Source organism: Protopterus annectens, chromosome 3.part0 (genome assembly GCF_019279795.1).
Source record: "Protopterus annectens isolate FY-2018-M chromosome 3.part0, PAN1.0, whole genome shotgun sequence".
NCBI lineage: Eukaryota > Metazoa > Chordata > Ceratodontiformes > Protopteridae > Protopterus > Protopterus annectens.
The window spans coordinates 1,716,516,999-1,716,536,314 of NC_056731.1; the positions used below are offsets into that span (position 1 = coordinate 1,716,516,999).

Below are 19,316 nucleotides of genomic sequence, written 5' to 3' on the forward strand. Positions count from 1 at the left end.
TTAAGAGGCAGGATCTGCCATTAAAAAAGCCGAACTGGGTAGGATCCAGTGTCTGTAGGTCCCCAATATCTTTATTTATGAGGTCCATGATGATCCTTTCCATACCTTTGCAGACCAAGCTAGTCAGGCTTATGGGGCGATAGTTTCCAGGATCCGTTGAGGCACCACCTTTGTGGAGAGGGACCACTGTTGCTGTACGCCACTCTTTGGATACATATCCTGTAGTAAGGCTGAGATTGAACAGTAGTTTTATGTTTGGGTGTAGCTCTTCTTGGAGTTCATGTAGGACGCAGCCAGGGACACCGTCTGGTCCCATTGATGCTGTGTTTTTTGCTTTGGAAAGGGCGGCTCTTACCTGAGCATCTGAGATGTCAGGGGGGCAGCACTCTGCTGGGATAGATATTTGCCCTTTTGGTGGGGAGGGGGGGGAGAAGTTTGCGCTGAACCTGTCAGCTAGGATGTTGGCAATGTCTGTGGGTTCGGTGTATTTTTTGTCATTTTGGACTAATTCTGAGCATATCTGGGAATTCCCACCCAGGTTACTAACATAACTAAAGAAAGCCTTGTGATTATCCTAAGTGTCCTGTGCAATTTTTCTCTCGAAGCTGGCCTTAGACGATTTTATGAGTGCCCGTAGTTTTTTTGCTAATACTGATCAGAGATGCCTTCCCTTTTTGGTATTTTGCTCTATCATGTAGTAGCTTCCTCCTTCTATTGTATAGTTTGTTTATGGCTGGGGTCCACCAGACAGGACGTCTGCCTTTGGAGGATTGGGTCTTGGTTTTATTTGGGATTGCATGATCCATTCATTCCTGAAGGTTTTCATAGAATGCATTTATAAAGGATTCTGCGGTCTGGGCCGTATTTTCCACAGGCCCGGGGGCTTTGAAGGATTCCACCTCGGTTTTGAGGAGTGTGAAATTTGCTTTAGAGAAGTTTTTCACTGTGGTTTTCTGGGCAGGAGGTGGGGTTGGGATGTGAATATCCAGTGAGATTAGTTTATGGTCTGATCTTACCAGTAAGGGATACACTTCAGGTCTGGAGCATAGAGTCCCCATGTTGGTGATGATCAGGTCCAGTATGTTTTCCCCTCTTGTGGGAGTGGTAACAAGTTGTTCCATAGCATTTGAGTTTATAAATTCTAGGAACCTTTGGGCTAGGGTGTTGGAGCTAGAGTAATGCCCCCAGTCTATGTTTGGGTAGTTGAAGTCGCCCAATATAATGGTGTTTGGAGAGACCTTCATATTTTCCAGTGTTCTCAGGAAGGCCGAGTGGGGTTCCTGGGTTTGGGAGGGTGGTCTGTAGCAGGCTATACTTCTTCCTTCTTGGGGAGTGCTCCCCTTACAGGGGTATATATACATGCAGCAAACAAGATCTGAGGTGATTCCAGCAGTGAATCATGGGATAAGGGGCTTGGTCTTGAGCTACTGGCAAACCTTGAGCTTTGCTTTCAGCTGTGTGATCAGCTCCGAACCCATCAGTGAGAATAAAGGTGAGATAAACAATTCACGTGGACTATTATGGTGAGTACATAACTTCGTTTTATAGCACAATCATAAAGCACTTAATTTCAAACTTGTTTTCTTGAAGTTTTGTTAGTTAATCTTCTATGTTCCAGCAGGGTATGCTGTGGTTACATTCTTGAAGCTCAGTACATAACATACAGTTCTGTATAAATCATATCAACATTCACAAATGACATAGAATTATTTACAAAATTCCACATAGTTGGCTGGCAATGTCACAAGAAGTATGACAAATCTTTTCAGAGATTTCCTAGTGTACACTCCACAAAAGTATTTCCCAATTCAGTAGCTATTTTTGCAATTGTTGTCAGTGTGGTATCTCTGCTGCAACAGCTTGGCCCCTTCACTATAACCTTTAGAAAATATGTTATGTTTAGCATGATGTCAAAACCCAGGTCTTCTTTTTGTGCTGAACTTTCTACAGGTGCAATCCCAAAGAACCAAAATCCACAAAGATGTAGTTTGGCACTCTGTCCTACTAGTCATGTAGGTGTAGATATTCAATGTAAAAATTGTGGGTATGCATTATACAGCTGGGTCTATGAAAAAATTTGACCAGGAAGGCATATCCTGCCTGCTTTCCTTCTTCTGGTGTCTCTCTTCAAGTTTTGTTTGTTTTAGGGTATGTTGCCTAACTTTTCAGTAGGAGAGGGGATAATGGATACTCAAGAAAGGCTAGGCATTAGGAGAGTGTTAAGTGTAGGGTATGTAGCCTGGTAAAAATTTGGATGTTATTTGCTGTGACAGCCTAACCATAACATGAAGTGTGACAAATTCATATCTCAAACTCCCATGCCTATGTTAACTGTCACCTTAACTCAGCCCATTAAACTGTACCTTTAAGAAGAGAATGGATGACTTCATGAGCATCTGCAAGTTCTGCTGTGGTATCCAAGGCTTCAAGCACCTTGTTGACCATTAGGTCTTTAGAACTTACTCACTAAACCTCTGAACCAGCTAACACGGGGGTGTTAGTCCTTCAAGTAGTCCAGCCAGAACTGCTACTCACATGTCTGGCACTATGCTGAGCACCCATCATTTTTATTTTGTTGAATTTTGAAATGTGACAACTTTCACAACTGCAGTCCTCATTGTACTTGCACAATATCAATTTTGCTGACTTGCCAGTTGATTTCTAGGATGTAAGTAGTTTGCACACCTGACTCTCCAGTGCAGTTTTCTGTACTTTCAGCTAGCTTTATGCATTTAGTGTTGTCAGCCTGTAGCTCTTAACATAAATAATTTGAATAATACCTATTAAAGTATCATTTATGGCACTCATTTTTTTTTCTGTTTTTTAAAAACTTCCTATGTACTGTAATTATTGCAAAAGGGTGTTGAAATTTTAGATTGCAAATAATTCAAAAGTGATACGTGAGGTGGCTTTATAAATGTCACAAATAACAGCTAAGTAATCCAAAGATCTATAAGCAAGTCTACACATATAGGGAATTGTCTCTTCATAGGCCCTATGGCCTTGAAAACTTATTGTTTCCCATTGTAGTTCCAAGATGGCGGCAGCAGCAGTATAAGCAGCTGAAAATAAAGATCTGGGCAATGAACAGTTTAAATTAGAAAAACCCTGAAAACTATTCAGTTAGCAACCTCTGTTAACAGTTGACAAGGGTCTTTGTTGTCCAAAAGGTCAACAATTAAAAAATGTGAAGTAAAAGGAAGACTGACGGCTGAAAACTCAGAGAGAGACTGAAAGCAGTGTGGTGGAAAGCAAATGGTAATAGCAGCAGTTTAACAATACATTCAGATAATTAGTATGCATGTACACTACTAAAAAGGTGATGAAAGAAAAAATGGAGCAGAAAATATGCACTGGATAGAGAGCACAGAGTAAATTTTCAGAATTTGAGACTGTGGAAGCAGCTAAGACATGAACTGATTAAAATACAGACATACTAGCTAAAGGAGGAAATCCTTTCTATTTGATAGAGGAAGGGAACAGTCTTAAAGACTGGAAGAGCAAGGGCTTATGTGGATAATGGCTTTTCATTACAAACACAAGCTAGCAGAAATGCTTTTCCTCCTTCCATAAGACTCTGCAGAGAAGTGAAACTTTACGTCCGATGATGTCAATTTTAATTTTGTCCATGACATATGGGTTTAGTTCCAGCATTGGAACCAACTCGCCCATTACTACAGCTTGTGCAAGCCAAAATCCCTCTCTCTCTTACTTAAGATCTTGTTTGCCGCTTTTGAAGACAGACGCGTTTGCCATAGCTCTTGAGCTATGTAAACTTTTTTCTAAATTTTCTTCATAGTCTTGTTATATCCTTTCTTCATCTTTACTGTGTTATAGTCCTATACATTTCCTTTACCCCTTCATTGTTGGTTTTCCTCCTTTCCATATACTTTTGTGTACCTCCAATTATCATTGCTGATAGCCCCTTTCCATACACTTTGTGAACCTTTACTATCATTGTTGATAGTCTCCTTCCTTTCCTAAAAAAAAAATTCTTTCCTTCATCCTTATAGTTGTTTGAATGTGTCTTCTGTATATCTCTTTAGTTTGACTGTGGTGTGTACTTTAATTTTGTTATCATGGCTGAAAAGTCTAAGGGTCCCACTGGCTTAAAAAATGCCAGAAGTGTGGCCACAAGATTCCTCTCTGATTTGCAGTTTTTCTGCATATATTGTTAGTATATATATAAAACTTTTGGTAAGATAGTTTTATACCCTTGCATGAAAACTTTTATGCATCTAAAGTTAAAAATTATATATTTCTTTCCAACAACATAAAGGTTTGCTTTGGTGTTAAATGAAAATTAAATTCAGCTTTGTACAGTATTATTTTTAACATAGTATAGAACAGATATAATTAATATAAAATGAATTTATTTTCATTTATATTTTGATAAGTTTATATTTTTAAATTCATTATTATATTTTATAATAATATAATGAAATTAGAGTTAGGTAATGTTTGGTTGTGATGATTTTGTATATGAATAATTTTATACAAACATTTTTGATGAATGTTATATATTTTTTTAAAGTCAATTTTTGTGTGGTTGCTGCATTGTTGACTTAATTGGATGAATCAATTTAATTATCCAATTAATGGTGGGTTTGGTCTAAGCACTTTGAACCACATATAAAAATGTAAGGTGCTTTATTTTACTTTGTCTGAAGAAGTGCAGGTCGTGTCCTGCATGAAAGCGCTAACTAAGTAAAAGTTTTGGATTTAATCGACTGGCGTTACTTGTTTAGCCTCTGTTTTATATTTTTTTCATTGTTTGGGTCATGTCCACTTACATGAGGATTGTGCATTTGCCATGACTTTAGTCACAGAGTCCTGGTAGAGAGGAAAAATAAGTTAATTCTGAAAAGCTTGATTTTTTTCTGCCTTTGGAGATGCTATATATGCTCATGAAGAGAGTAAGACAGATTATTTTGCCTTCTTCCTCCTCCTCCTCTGTAGGGAAGGGCAAAAAGAGGAGTTTGTTGGTACCAACTTCTCTATCAGTGCCGACACCTAAGAAACCAAGATCCTTGGTTCCTAAAAGGCTGTTGGAACAGATTGACTTGGGATCTAAATCTTTGGTATAGAGAAAATCTCCAGTACAGACAACCAGTCCTGACTATAAAACATTGGTGCCGAAACTCTCGACACAAGATAAAGTACCTTCTGGCTGTTCATCAGCACCATCTACTTTGGGGCCAGGTAATGATACAGTACAAAAGGACAGCCTGAAGTTTTCCTACAAGGACCTACATCGCCATCTGTAATGTTAGTCCGTTCCACCAAAAGCCTTACAGAACTGGATTTGGAGAGACTGGTGAAGAAAATTCTGTGGGAAAGAGGTTTAACATTTGCAGGTTTGGGTGCTGACCCACACTTTACACATTTAACTACTCCTTATCTGACCTTCTCTGAGGTTTCAGAGTTCCCAGCTTCACGTCATCTGGCACCGGTTGCATTGGTTCCAGAGATTCCTCTCTCCTTTGGAACCAGTGATTACCCTGAGTTATTTGGTTCTTTCCAATCCAGAGACCTCCCGGAGCCATATCTGCCTTGTTGGCTCTTAGGGGCAGGAGTCAACTTCAATTTTTCTGGAGCTGTCCCTGCACCTTGGAGCATCGGCATAGCTCAGATCAGCTCTGGCATCTGCCTTGGGGGTGGTCTCATCAGAGCAGGGAGTGACCACGGTTCCGAGGGAGTCTATCTCAGTTCTAGACTCCCTTCCCTCTTCAGGTGGACCGGACTTCAAAGCATGGAGAGGCACTCAATCAGCCCCTTCCTCCTCTGAGCAAATACCCTCCTCTCATTCCAGTAGTCATCATGCATCTCCAAAGGCACAGCGAGTACTGAAACCGCAGGAACCTCCGATACAAATTCTGTCATCTTCTGATACCTCACCAGACTGTCCCCTGAGGAGGTTCCTCAGAAGAAGTGCAAGAGGAAGCACTTAGATTCCCCTCAGGAATTGGTCATGGAGGGCACTGATTTTGATGAAGGGGTAGGGTCCCTGAGATCACCCCCTGATGTCACCTTTGGAGACATCCTAGAAATTTTAAAACAAGTCCCAAAACCCTTCCTTGAAGAATCAGTTTACTTGCAGGCTTTCTGTACCCACCCATCTACTACTTGGGTGATTCCACCCTCTGATGAGCTAATTCAGTACATCTCCCAGCAGGTGTGGAAGGTACCTGACACCATTGAACCCGTCCCCAAGCGACCTGAGAAAATTTTATCAGCCCCCGAAGACTAACAATTTTGGGCTAAAGGTTTAGCAGTAGATGGCATGATCGTAGCAGCAGCCACAAAAAAGGATCTTGCAGAGGAGAGTTCTTGTATCCATCCACCCAGCAGAAAGTGTTGGGCAGTAAATAGGTTTGGCAAGCAGGTTTACGCTTCCTTGACCTTGGCTCTATGATTCTTGAACTTTTTAGCACATTTTACCAGACTTCAAAGGGATCTGATGAAGGAGCTATTGGACACCCTAGCAGGAGCTGTTATTGAGGGAGTACAAGAAAACGTTGCTTCTCAGTTGGCCACTCTGGAGTCTGTGTCGAACTTGTCCATGAGGCTCATTGCGCATGCAGCCAAAGGGATCTCCAGAGGAGTGGGTCCAGGCATAGCCATAAGGCTTTGTGACTTTGCAAAGCCATTTAAGCCTTCATTCGTTAATGCTCCTTTTGACGGATCGTCTCTATTTAGCCCACCTATTAGAGAGAGACATTTTCCAGGTGTGACAAGGATGGTAAGACCTTCAGCCATGGGTGGTCATTTTTCCACTCCCCAAAGATCCTGCTCTAGGAATCAGAGGAATGGTGGAAAAATGTGGTTCAAAAGAAATCCCAAGGGCCTTTCCAGGACACGCATGGAGTCAGGGGGGAACAACAGTAGAAGACACCGTCCACACAGCAGAGGTGGTCTGCCGATCCAGAGGTTCTTTTTTTTTTTCTTGAGTAAGCCCTATCAGCATTCCTAAAGGGAGGCCTGATTGCCTTCCTCTTGAGGCAGTCCGAGGTTGCTTATCCTTGCACCTAAACACCTGGCTAAACTTAACCGATACTTGGGTGCAACGGATTATTTCCAGAGGTTATTCTATCCTCCTTTCCCTTCTTTCCCCATATACAAAAAAAAAAATCCCCAATATTCCACCTAGTCAGAGGAAACCAGCAGTTCTAGAAATTCAAAAACTTCTAGACAAAATAGTCATCCAAGAAGTCCCACCAGACCAGACAGGAACCAGAGTTTACTCAAGATTCTTTTTAATGCAAAAAAAAAAAGACACGGGACTGGAAACCAATTTTGGATCTCGGTGTGTTGAAAAAATCATTTCGACAAACAAAGTTCCAGATGGTCACGGTACAGTCTGTCCTTTCCTTTTTAGGAAAGGATGACTGTTTGTGCTCTTTAGATCTTCAGGATTCGTATTCGTATTACTACATAAAAATGAGCAAGGGCTCCAGGAAGTTCCTCTGGGCTCCAGGAAGTTCCTCTGCTTCCAGCTGGGAGTCAGTCATTACCAATTCAGGTTGCTGCCCTTTGGTCTTACCACAGCCCCCAGGATGATCACCAAATGTATGGCAGCAGTTGCAGCTCACTTGAGACTGCAAGAATTCCGGGTATTTCCATATTTGGATGACTGGCTTATTACCACTCCAACCAGGCATTGATTTAATAGAGGCTAGGGATTATGTTCTGGCTTATTACCACTCCAACCAGGCATTGATTTAATAGAGGCTAAGGATTATGTTCTCAACACCTGTGCATACCTAGGAATAACTATAAATCGCAAAAAAATCTCAATTGTCTCCAACTCAGAGTTTAGAGTTTATGTGGGCAGTGCTGAATATGAGAAGTACTGTAGCATCTGTTCTACCAGTAAGATTTCAAAATATAGTAGCCCAGGGTCAAAAGGTAATTCACAGCAAGAAGATTCCTGCTTCCCTAATTTTACAGGTCCTAGGTTCTTTGGCAGCGACAGTAACTCTAGTCCCCCTAGCCAGATATCACATGAGACTTCTATGATGGCTGATAACATCTCAATGGTCCATGCTATACCAACCCATGTCAGAACAAATTTTTATCACTAGTCATTGCAGCAAAGATCTAGCTTGGTGAGTTCAAATAAATTATACAGGGCCGCCCCTTTAGCCTTCCAAAACCCAAGGCTGTAGTGACCACGGACACCTCCCAGATATGGTGGGGGGCATTTTCTGAGCAAGACTGTCCAAGGCACTTATTCCCCTTTAGAGGCCAACTTGCCTACCAAGGTTCTGGAACTAAGAGGAGTGCTTTTAGTGTTGCAAGCCTTTCAATCAGCTGTTCCTCTGGGAACAGTTGCAATTCAAACAGATAATATGTCAGTTGTTTGGCACATCAACAAAAAGGGAGGAACCAAATCTTACCCCCTTTGTTGAAAAGCACTTTGAGTGTGGTACTGGACTGTCTCTTCCAACCGCTTTCTGATAGCAGTGCACATTCTGGGGAGTTCCAGTATGATAGCAGACCAACTGAGCAGATGTATTCTCCAGCCTCATGACTGGTCTCTCAATCCAGAAGTGACAGGATTTTCTGTTAGTGGGGCCAGTGTTGCTGTGACCGGTTCACCTCTCCCCTGAACAAGTGTAGCAACTACTTTGCCCTGATTCCCCCTCCGGGGGAAGTCACCAAGAGACACTGTTCTCCACACTTGGCCTCCCGGACTAATGTATGCCGTTTCCATGTTTCCTGTAATTTTAAACTTCATACAGAAAGCACGTAGGCTGAAAAGCAAATTAATCCTCATTGCACCTTACTAGCCTCGACAGGTATGGTTCCCCTATCATTGGCCTTATCTGACTCAATGACCTTGGACTCTGAACCTGGCTCCAGACCTTCTGTCACATCCAGACAGACTAGTTCATTCAGGCAATCTGAACCTCAAGCTGATAGCATGGTTCCATCAGTTCCATTAATTGCCGGGTGAATTAACCTTTCTTCCCTGGTACATTAAATTCTTCTAGCTTCTCGTAAGCCTTCCACCTATAAACTATATGCTAGTAAGTGGAAGAAATTTAGTATTTGGGTTTATAACAGGGATACTGACCCTTTTTCTGCATCTGTTGAAAATGTATTAGATTTCCTAGCCTCTCTTTTCAATAATGGAGCTTCCCAATCTACCATCAGAATTCAACTTGCAGCAATTTCAAATTTCCATAATGGTTTGGAAGAATCACCACAGCCCCCAGGGTGGCCACTCATAGACTTTGTAAGTCATTTTTAAAGGGAACACTATTGAAATCCCGTTTTAAAGATCCTACCCCCCCCCCCCCTTGGGATCTTAAGCTAATGTTACAATCCATCGTGCATTCTCCCTTTGAATGATCTGCAGACTGATCTGAAGTACTTGTCTTGGAAAACATTATTTTTGGTGGTAATAATCTCTGCTAGAAGGATTGAAGAACTCCAAGCCTTATCATGTAGACCACCTTATCTGATTTTTGATAAGGACAGAGTTTTTTATATGGACAAACCCCACCTTTCTACCAAAGGTGGTGTCAGAGTCTAATATCAATCAGACTATTAATTTACCAGTATTCTTTCCAAATTTTTCTAACAAAGGTGAATACTGCTTACATTTGTTGGACATTCAAAGACGATTACACTTTTATCTTCACAGAACAAAGGACAGTCTGACCAATTGCACTTTTCCAGGGCAAGGTTTGGTAAACCAGTCAGCACACTGACTCTAGCCAGATGGCTCAAGGACTGTATATCCTTCATCTATAATAAAAAGAAAATTGATATGCCAAGGTCTGTTAAGGCACATTCTACAAGGTCTGTAGCCACTTCTGCAGTTTTCCAATCTAGAACTTCAGTGGATGACATGTGCAGCAGCAACTTGGGCTTCTCATACCTTTGTTACTCATTACAAATTGGATTTGGTCACTAGGAAAGAGGGTCCTTTCTTTCAGTGGTCTCAAGAATATCCTTCTGTGAGTTCTTCTAAGGTAGATGGGGACTCTGCCCCATATGTGAAGAATAGAATGAAAATTGACAACATAAATAAATTATGTATTTACCATAACATTCCATCTGTGTTGTCCATTTTCATTTATCCTTGACCCCTCCATTCATCCCCTGGCCTTTGAAGACTTTTTGGTGGAATGGCTTTTGTATTCTCAACTTATTGTAGTATTTAGGGCAAAGCAGGTATGGTCTTTAAGTATTCCTAATCTATGCCATTTCCTTCTAATCTGCGGTAACTTAGAGGCATTATGGGTAGAGGTGAAGCTCAGGAGTTTTTGGCTTGCACAAGCTGTACTAATGGCTGAGTCGGTCCCAGTGTCGGAACTAAACCCATATGTCAAGGATAAATGAAAATGAACAACACAAATGGAACATTACGGTAAGTACACAACTTCTTTTTCAAGTCTGTTTGAATAAAAACCTATGTAGACCCTCAACAGGCACTAGATGAACTGGTAAAGAGAAAACAACTGGAGACAGGAGAAGGTGGGGAAGCACAAGTAAGCAGTCAGTAGATGTAGAAAAACAAACAATGGACATTTTAAGGGAAAGATTTCCTGGAAAGCCCTTTCCTGCTTTCCCCAAATAGAAGGATGAGTGTAAAATAAAGGAGATGGAACAGTTAAAAGAGGCAGGAGGCACCTTAAAAACAACAATGCATTAGGATCACTGAAATGAGGACACTTCTTAAGATAACTAATGTTTATGTGGCAGAAAATATAATAGTCTCAAAATGTGAGCTGCATGCAGAATGACACCTCAAACTCATTGAAATCATTATGTACTAAACATAAATAGCTATTTATTTAATATAAATGCAATGTTGCATTATGTCAAAATTTACTTACAAATATATGTATGCAACTGAATGGGGAGAACTTACACTGCATGCTGTCTGATACAGTCCCAGTTTTCAGACTGCAAACTGTCTTTATGTTCTTTTTGATAAAGGTACCATGACAGTTTAGAGTGGAGGTGGATAGAAGTAAACGACTGATAAATGAAAAAGAAAAATAGTTATATTATGTGATGAAAATCAGAAGAAAATATGGTATAAAATTAGTTTTGGTAATGTATGTTCTTGATATATGAAAGTATACAAAAATTAAGAAGTTAAGTATGTTGGCTGAAAGTTAATTGAATAGCAAAATACACAAAATAATGTACCAGAAACTTTGACTGGGGGAAATTTGTAAATGCAAATGTTGCTTGGTATGGCTAAAATGTAAAATGTACACTGGAAAATATTTTAAATCCAGTCAGATCTGTGTTTGGATAGTAAAGCTTGACATTTCAAAAAAGTTACAGTGTCTGAAATACTTACTGGCTTCCTCGTAGTACAAAGAGTAGAAAGACAGCTTTAGAAATGAAATGCTGCAGGCAACAAAATAATTAGATCAGTACTTTATAATAGCTGCTGTTCAACTATCAGAGTTACAATAATAAAGAGCACTGGGGAAAAACTTTAAACAGCTGTTTGTGAAGACCATCAGCTCTGAAGTTGCAGAAATATGTAAAAAGTTAATATGTTGCTTATTTCTTTCTTTCTTTCTTTGGGAGGGAATTGTGTCTTTTAATAGATTGGGTTCAGTCAAGACAATACTACAGAAAAAATATATAAAGGGGCACAAAGTGCTAAAAACAGACTGAAGAAACAGTTTCTAACACAGGAGCAAAAAAAAATATAAGAATAAATGTATTTTTTAAATGTTACAGTTTAACTTAGTGTGTGGAATATACATATGCTTTTTGGTAATAGAAGGTACAGAACTGTATTTACCGTAGTAATGCACAACTAAGAAAATTACAGGAAACGCACCTGAATAAAAAAGAACACAAAACTTTTGTAAAGAAAGGTAAGAAGGAGGATTTCTCTGCTGGAACAGGAGGAGACCAAAAGAAAGGGATCTTATTAAGAGGGGTATAGGAATAAAGATTGAGGAACAAATGAAGGACAGGTACAAAAGACTTATAGTGGTAAGAGGCTGTTGGTAGGGTGTAAAAAATTATACTGCCTGCTTATATATTCCACCAAAACACAAGATATAAAGAATATTAGGGGAGATGATGTAGCATTTCAAAAAGGATGTAATATGAGAGCAGGAGACTGGAACACTATGGGAAATAGATGTCTCTGGAGGGATAAGATACCATGTACATATCTAGATATTCAAGGCCACTGAGTCATATGAACAAAAGAACTGTGTGCAGAAAAACAAGAGCCTTATCACCCTTCACGCCATGCCAGTACCCTCCTTCAGGCTACACATCTTTTCTCCAGGAGAGCCATACCAGTCAATCCCAATGTATATTTGTGGATATTGTTCCAATTATCTTGTTTATTTTTAAATAATCCAACAAAAATGTCACAGGATACCTTCTCCTTGAAAAGAACCAGACACCAGGCAGGGTAAGGTTATAAGCGCTTTCATTCCCTTTATTCACACTCAGTACAAACGGAACTTCATCAGATACAAAACCTTACACACTTCCCCCTTTTTTATATAGAATTCAAGTGATTAATCACAATCAGTGCTCTCAAGTTAAAAACACATTAATATGTTCTTTCTTTAAAAATATATAGCTGTGTATAATACATGAATAGTTCTCCTATAAAAAATACATATATAATAAACATTTCATCTGTTAAAAAATATATTTATAAATAATACATATATTAGATACTAACTTAATTGCTTCTATGTTCAACCACTTATATAATTTTTATCTAATCTCGTCTGCCTTTAAATGAAGCAAGCTCCTTAGAGAAATCCTGTCATTAATACCAGGCAAAACTGTGGCATTCAACAAAACCTGCCAGTGTGTTTCCCTATATTCTAAAAAAACAGGGCCAATTACCCCCCTCTTCTGTCTACCTACCTTTTCCAATATGCAGAAGAGGAATTTTTTAAAATCCTTACAGTTTATGCTGTGTCTAAATAAGGCATTTGTTTTGTCTCGTCTCTTAATTGCATAAATGTGTTGGTAAGTTCGCTTTTTTAACTTTTTTTCTGTTTTTCCAATATACAATATGCACAGCATGACTGGCACAAGACCCTAGTTCTAGTATTGGTGGCGATATTGGACTTGGAGAGAAACAGTCCAGGACAAGCAAGTTTTTAATGGAGATGTAATCGAGACAAAGGTCTCCTTTCAAAAGTCTGTGAGATGCTGATTTGAAGGGCTAGAGCTTCTGTCTTCGTAGCTCAGGAAGTGTAGGCCTGTTGACTTTTTGGTTAGGAACATTTATTTAGTGAGGTACAGACCATATAGTGCATTGTACTTGATAATTGGCCTGATCAATGCTGAATATAAAGGAATCATTACCTCATTAGACCTTGATGATATTTCTTTGGCAATTAGCTGGGCTAAATAAAAGCTATGAAATGCTGACATTTGTGTGGACTTCTGAGAAGTAGATGCCAACAAGGGAATGGTCCCAGCACCGAGCCCTGTGGGACTAGGGTCTATATCACGATACGAGCGAGCACAGAATATCTTGAACGGTCAGAACAGCGATTATTTTTCCCAGGGAAAAAATCGCTGGGCCAAAAAGAAAAGGCAGACAATATAAATTAGGGGGGGGCTTCACCCCCACCCCCCACATCCCCCCTACTTAAGTATACCAACTCCAAGATCACACTATATGGCAAAGTCCCGATAACTGGCCCAGCAATTGTTGTTCTGGACATTCGAGATTTAGTAGTTTCAGGTATTCTGTGTCAGTTTCGCTTTTTTGACTGCATAATATAGTCCCTGGGACTACACTAGTGGTTGGTCTTTTGTGGAGGTGGAGAGTAGCTTCCCCCATCTTGACTTCCTATGTCCTATCTATGAGCAGTTGGCAATCCATTGTGTGATATAGGAGTTTATTCCTCTCTTAGTAAGCTTTGCATGAGTTGGGGTACTGTGTCAAAAGCTTTGATTAGGTCACATACTAAAACATATTTTAGTTCTCAAATTGCATCTTAAGTTTCCTTTGCATGTAAGAATAAAAGCAGTGCAGTCCTATGTGTTGGACAAGAAACTGTGTAAAGAATTGCCTGCTTCTGGTTTTTATTTTAACAGTGTGATGTGTTTCCCTAAATTGTAGCTTATTGTAAATTGGAAAAAACCAGCATTTTGAAAAACGTGCTGTCATTGTATTTACTGTAGTTTACTATGTTTTATCATTCATTTTTTAGGTATTTGAGTTCTGCAAAGATTGGAGATGAAATCCTGATCACTGCACAGATTCTGAAACAAGGGAGGACTCTTGCATTTGCCACGGTGGATATCACAAACAAGGCCACAGGAAAACTACTAGCCCAAGGAAGACATACAAAACATTTGGGGAACTAAGAGAAATGTGTCAATTTAATAAAAATGTATAGCTTATTATTCAGTTTTTATTCTTTTTTTTATTTTAATGAGGTCACAGCACCCTTACTTCCCTTCTGAAACCTTTTACCAGTTCAGTCTTCCAAAATGTTACTGACAGTGGCATGTTTCACACTTCACATAATTAAGGAGTTGATTTTACAACTGAGCTAAGTAGTTTTCAGATTATGGTACAGTATTAATGACTGTGTAGTTTCCTCAGAAAATAATGTCTTCCATGTACAAGCTACTTTTCTTTTACTGGACTTTTGTGTCCTTCCAGTAGAGTTCCACAAAGGCTGATGTCCTTCATGGATGCATCTGCAGTCATAACAACTGGGTTGTCCTGTCATCAGGCAGCCCTTCAGTCGGCCGGATTCCAAAGTCCGGGTCCGGCTTCGGCTGATGTCGCACTTCACCTGACGTCATCTCTGTTGGTCTTCGGGTATAAAGGCATCAGCCGACGCCATTTTCCTCAGTCTTTCTTGCCGCGTGGCGCCCGAAGCAGAAGCTGTTCGCAAGTGCCGGTCGGTCGGATCCAGAGATTACTTCTACCGAATACTACTTCGAAGACTTCTAAAGCTAAGTACCCCGTTGGGGACTCTTTCTTGCCTCAGCCGATGTCAGAAAAAGTTAATAATTGTTTAACCTGTGGGAAACAAATACCTCATAAAGATTTCCACTCTTATTGTCTGCCTTGTTTAGGCCCAGGCCACGACGTAGCAGCCTGTTCGGCCTGTGCTTCTTTCAACCGACGAACGCTTAGGCGTCGGTCGGAGTTTGCTGAACAGTTTTTCGGTTCTGATTTTGCGTACATTATGCCGTCGGATCCTCCGACTTCCCAATCTGCCAAAAAACGCAAAGATAAAGACCGACACTCGCGGTCCGCGGTTTCGGCTGAAACCATGGTTAAGCAAACCGCGAGTGTCTCGGTTTCGGCCAAAACCGAGAAAACTGATCAAAGTACAGCTGAATCTATCTCTACAACTGAGGCCCCTGCTACCATTCTTGAATCGGCCTCAGAAATTATACCCACTACGGTGGTTGCCACTGACTTATCAGACACCATTCCCTTGGATGTCTCTACCCCAGCACGTGGTGCTGCTAGGCCTCCAGCAGCCATGTCCATTAAGGCCTTCGCCAGGGCTAAAGCAGCCAAGACTACTAAAACAGTGCCTGTTAAACCCCCTTCAACCAGGCCCTCCTCTAGTTCTCAAATGCTTACTCTGGCAGAAGATTTAATTTCATTAATTAGAGGATCTCAATCTCACCCAGACAGGGCCTCTCAGCCCCAGAGAAGAGACCTAGGGCAGAGCCCCTGAGCCAGTGTCATCTGATGATTCAGCCGATGAATCAGACATAACTGACCAGCCAGAGGCTCCTTTCTCTAATTTTGAAGACTCTGATGCTGAAGAATCCATTCCAGCTGCTTCCCCACCAGAAGAATTTTCCTTTGGGGAAACCTTACATGCCATGCGAGAGCAGTTCCAATGGCAGCAACAGGATTTTCAGACTCCAGAAAAGACTTAGGACCTTTCTGCACCTTCCACAACACAGGCCCTTAGCTATACCTCCTGTTCTCTCTGTGGTGGATGATGCTTTCAATGATGTCTGCTCCGCTCCAGATTCTTTACCTCCAGCCCCTGCCAAACCAGACAGATTTTACAGGGTGCCAGACACTCATCACCACCTTTACAAGGCTCCTCTTGCAGACCCCGAAACTATATCCCAGGGTCCCAAGTCAGTAGCCCCGACCATAGCTAAAAACCCTATTCCTTCTGAAAGGGAAGCAAGGTCATTAGACAGATGGGGCAAAAGGTCTACACTTCAGCTACTCTCTCAGCTAGAGCTTTAAACTGTCAGTTTCACATGATACAATACCAAGAGTTTATGCTTGATCAGTTAACTAAAAAGATAACCACTGATGAATCTCTTGATAAGAAATATGTATTAGAAATGGTAAATAACATACAACAGGTTAGTAACCATTCCTTAAAATGTGGCTATGATGCACTGGAGGCTTCATTTAGATCAGCCATGACTGGCACAGTGATAAGAAGGCATGCATGGCTAAAGGAGCAAGCTTTACGGACCATGCTAAAGCAAAGTTACTAGATGCTCCTATGGATAAGACAAGTTTGTTTGGTACACCTGCCCAGCAGGTTATGAAGAAAATGGAAGAAAAGGCAAAATCCGTTCAAGCGGTTAAAGATTTCTTGCAGGTTCAACCCCAAGGTTTAGCAGGAACTGGCCTGCCAAAAATTGGTCCTTTCCTGACTCCACAAGATCTCAAAGGGGCAGAAACAGGCGTTCCAGAGGCAGAAACCAATCCACAGGAGGTGCCTACAGAGGGCGACAGTGGCAAGGTAACAACAGAGGCACAGACACAACCACTGCCACTACATCAACACAACCACAGTGACTTAATCCTAAATCCGCCTACCAGGGAACAAATAGCAGCTCCTCTAGGTGGAAAGTTAACCTTATTTTCAAAGAACTGGCACTATATAACAAAAGACAAGTGGATTTTACAAACCATAGATCAAGGATACCGGTTCCACTTCCACACTTTACCAATCAAAAGAGGAATGCCAAATCTACCTCCAAATCAAAAAACAGAGGCTCTACAACAGATAATGCAGTTAGCAAACATGAGAGCTGTGGAAAAAGTGCCAACTGCAGAGCAAGGAAAGGGGTTCTACTCAAGACTATTCCTAGTTCCAAGAAAGGAAAAAAGTTGGAGACCAATTCTCGACCTGTCCGCCTTAAATACATACATCATTGTCCCAAGATTCAAAATGCTGACCCTACAGCAACTTCTTCCCATGCTGGGCAAGGAGTGTTGGCTGGTAACTCTAGATCTCAAGGAGGCATACCTGCACGTCCCCATTCGACCAATCTGCAGAAGATACCTCAGATTTCTTGCAGGATCAGAGCACTATCAATTCTCAGCATTGCCCTTTGGCTTATCTACTGCCCAGAGTATTCACAAAATGCCTGGCATCAGTAATTGCCCATTGCAGACTACAGGGAATACAAATTTACCCATACCTGGACGACTGCCTGCTACAAGGGGACAACAAAAGCAAGCTGACAACAGATTTACAAAGGGTCATTTACTTGCTACAAGCACTGGGATACACAGTCAATCTACAAAAGTCAAGGCTGATACCATCCCAAACAAGGACATTCTTGGGCGCGGAATTGGACACAGTAAAACAAATGGCATTCCTAACTGCAGAAAAACAAAAAGAACTCCCTCTTTACTTCTTGGCACTAACAAAGCTGAACAAGTTAACAGCAAGAAAAGTACTGCAGGCCTTGGGCTTCATGGCATCATGCATAATCCTGGTCCCACTTGCCAGACTACATATGAGAAAACTACAGTGGTACCTAAAGAATTTATGGTCCCAACACAGTCACAGCCTAGAAACAGAAATCCCACTAATTCCATGCTTAAAACAGGAGTTCCTATGGTGGGCTCAGGCATGCCAGACAAACCCAGGCCTACCCTTTCGCAGATGTCAAGCAAGCCAGACCATCACAACAGGCGCTTCAGACCTAGGATGGGGGCCCACATGCTGGACAAATGCGTGCAAGGATTGTGGACACAGGATCAACTTCACCTGCACATCAACCTAAAAGAAATGCTGGCAGTAAAACTGGCAATCCAAAGGTTCAGACCATTTCTCAAAGAGGGCCAGTTGATGATAAGGACAGACAATACCACAGTCATGTGGTACATCAACAAGCAGGGAGGCACTCATTCATACCCCCTATGCAGAATGACTTTGGAGCTGTGGAACCTGGCACTCAGCTACAACATCCAGTTACAGGCAATTTTTGTACCGGGAAAAGAAAATATTCTAGCAGACATATTAAGCAGAACCACATCGGATGCCCACGAATGGAAACTGCACCCGGACATTTTCAAGACCATCTCAAACAAATGGGGAATGCCTCAGATAGATCTATTTGCATCACCTCTCAATCACCAGCTCAAAAAATTCTGCACAAGGACATTACACCCACTGGCATGGAAAGTGGATTCGCTCTCCTTCAGCTGGAAAGGCCTGACAGCATATGCATTCCCACCTCTTCCCTTGATACACAAAGTATTACTAAAAATCAAGGAAGAGCGTCCAAGGATAATCCTGATAGCTCCAAACTGGCCAAGACAACACTGGTACCCACTGCTGAGGAGCATGTCTCAGAACAGTATGTGGCCAATACCCTGATGCCTTTGATGCTAACTCAGAACAACTACAGCATCATACATCCAAACCTAAAAGCGTTGCAACTGACTGCATGGAACATCACATAGCAACAGCTAACCCAGAACTTTCCCAAAGAGTTAAAGACATTATTCTTGAAGCACGCAGACCTTCAACAAGAAGGAACTATGCTGGAAAATGGAAAAGGTTTGTCATTTGGAGTACTGAAAGAGGAAAAGATGTGTCAAACATAGATATGCCTAACATTCTAGAGTATCTGGCCGAACTTCTTCATTCAGGCTTGTCCTACTCCTCCATCAAGATACATGCATCAGCTATTTCAGCAGAATACAGCTTTGATCCACCTGTTTTTTCGCACCCTTTGCTCAGGCAGTTCCTCAGAGGAATCAAGAATGTAAAACCTCCAAGGAAACCACCTTTGCCAGCTTAGGACTTAAACTTTGTGCTAGAAAAGTTGACTCTATCACCCTTTGAACCAGCAGCAACAGCAGACCTACAACACCTGTCATGGAAAACTGCTTTCCTACTGGCAATTACTTCAGCAAGGAGGGTTTCAGAGCTACAGGCCTTAATGGCAGTGCAACCCTTCTTAATCTTCCACCAAGATAGAGTGTCCATGAGGACTAATCCTACATTTATGCCTAAGGTGGTATCCAGAGTGTCTTTAAACCAGGCAATCCACCTACCTACCTTCTTTCCCAACCCACAAAACAGAGGGGA

At 41.2% G+C, this 19,316-nt stretch overlaps 1 protein-coding gene across 1 annotated transcript in view; it reads left to right on the forward strand.

The window, feature by feature from the left end:
- ACOT13 (acyl-CoA thioesterase 13) overlaps nt 1-14,379 on the forward strand; it is a 115,585-nt gene extending 101,206 nt beyond the window's left edge. The window contains exon 3 of the mRNA XM_044065750.1: nt 14,187-14,379. Coding sequence (XP_043921685.1) covers nt 14,187-14,343 — 157 coding nt within the window. The 3' untranslated portion in view covers nt 14,344-14,379. The remainder of the gene's footprint in view (nt 1-14,186) is intronic.
- Nucleotides 14,380-19,316: the final 4,937 nt, after the last annotated feature.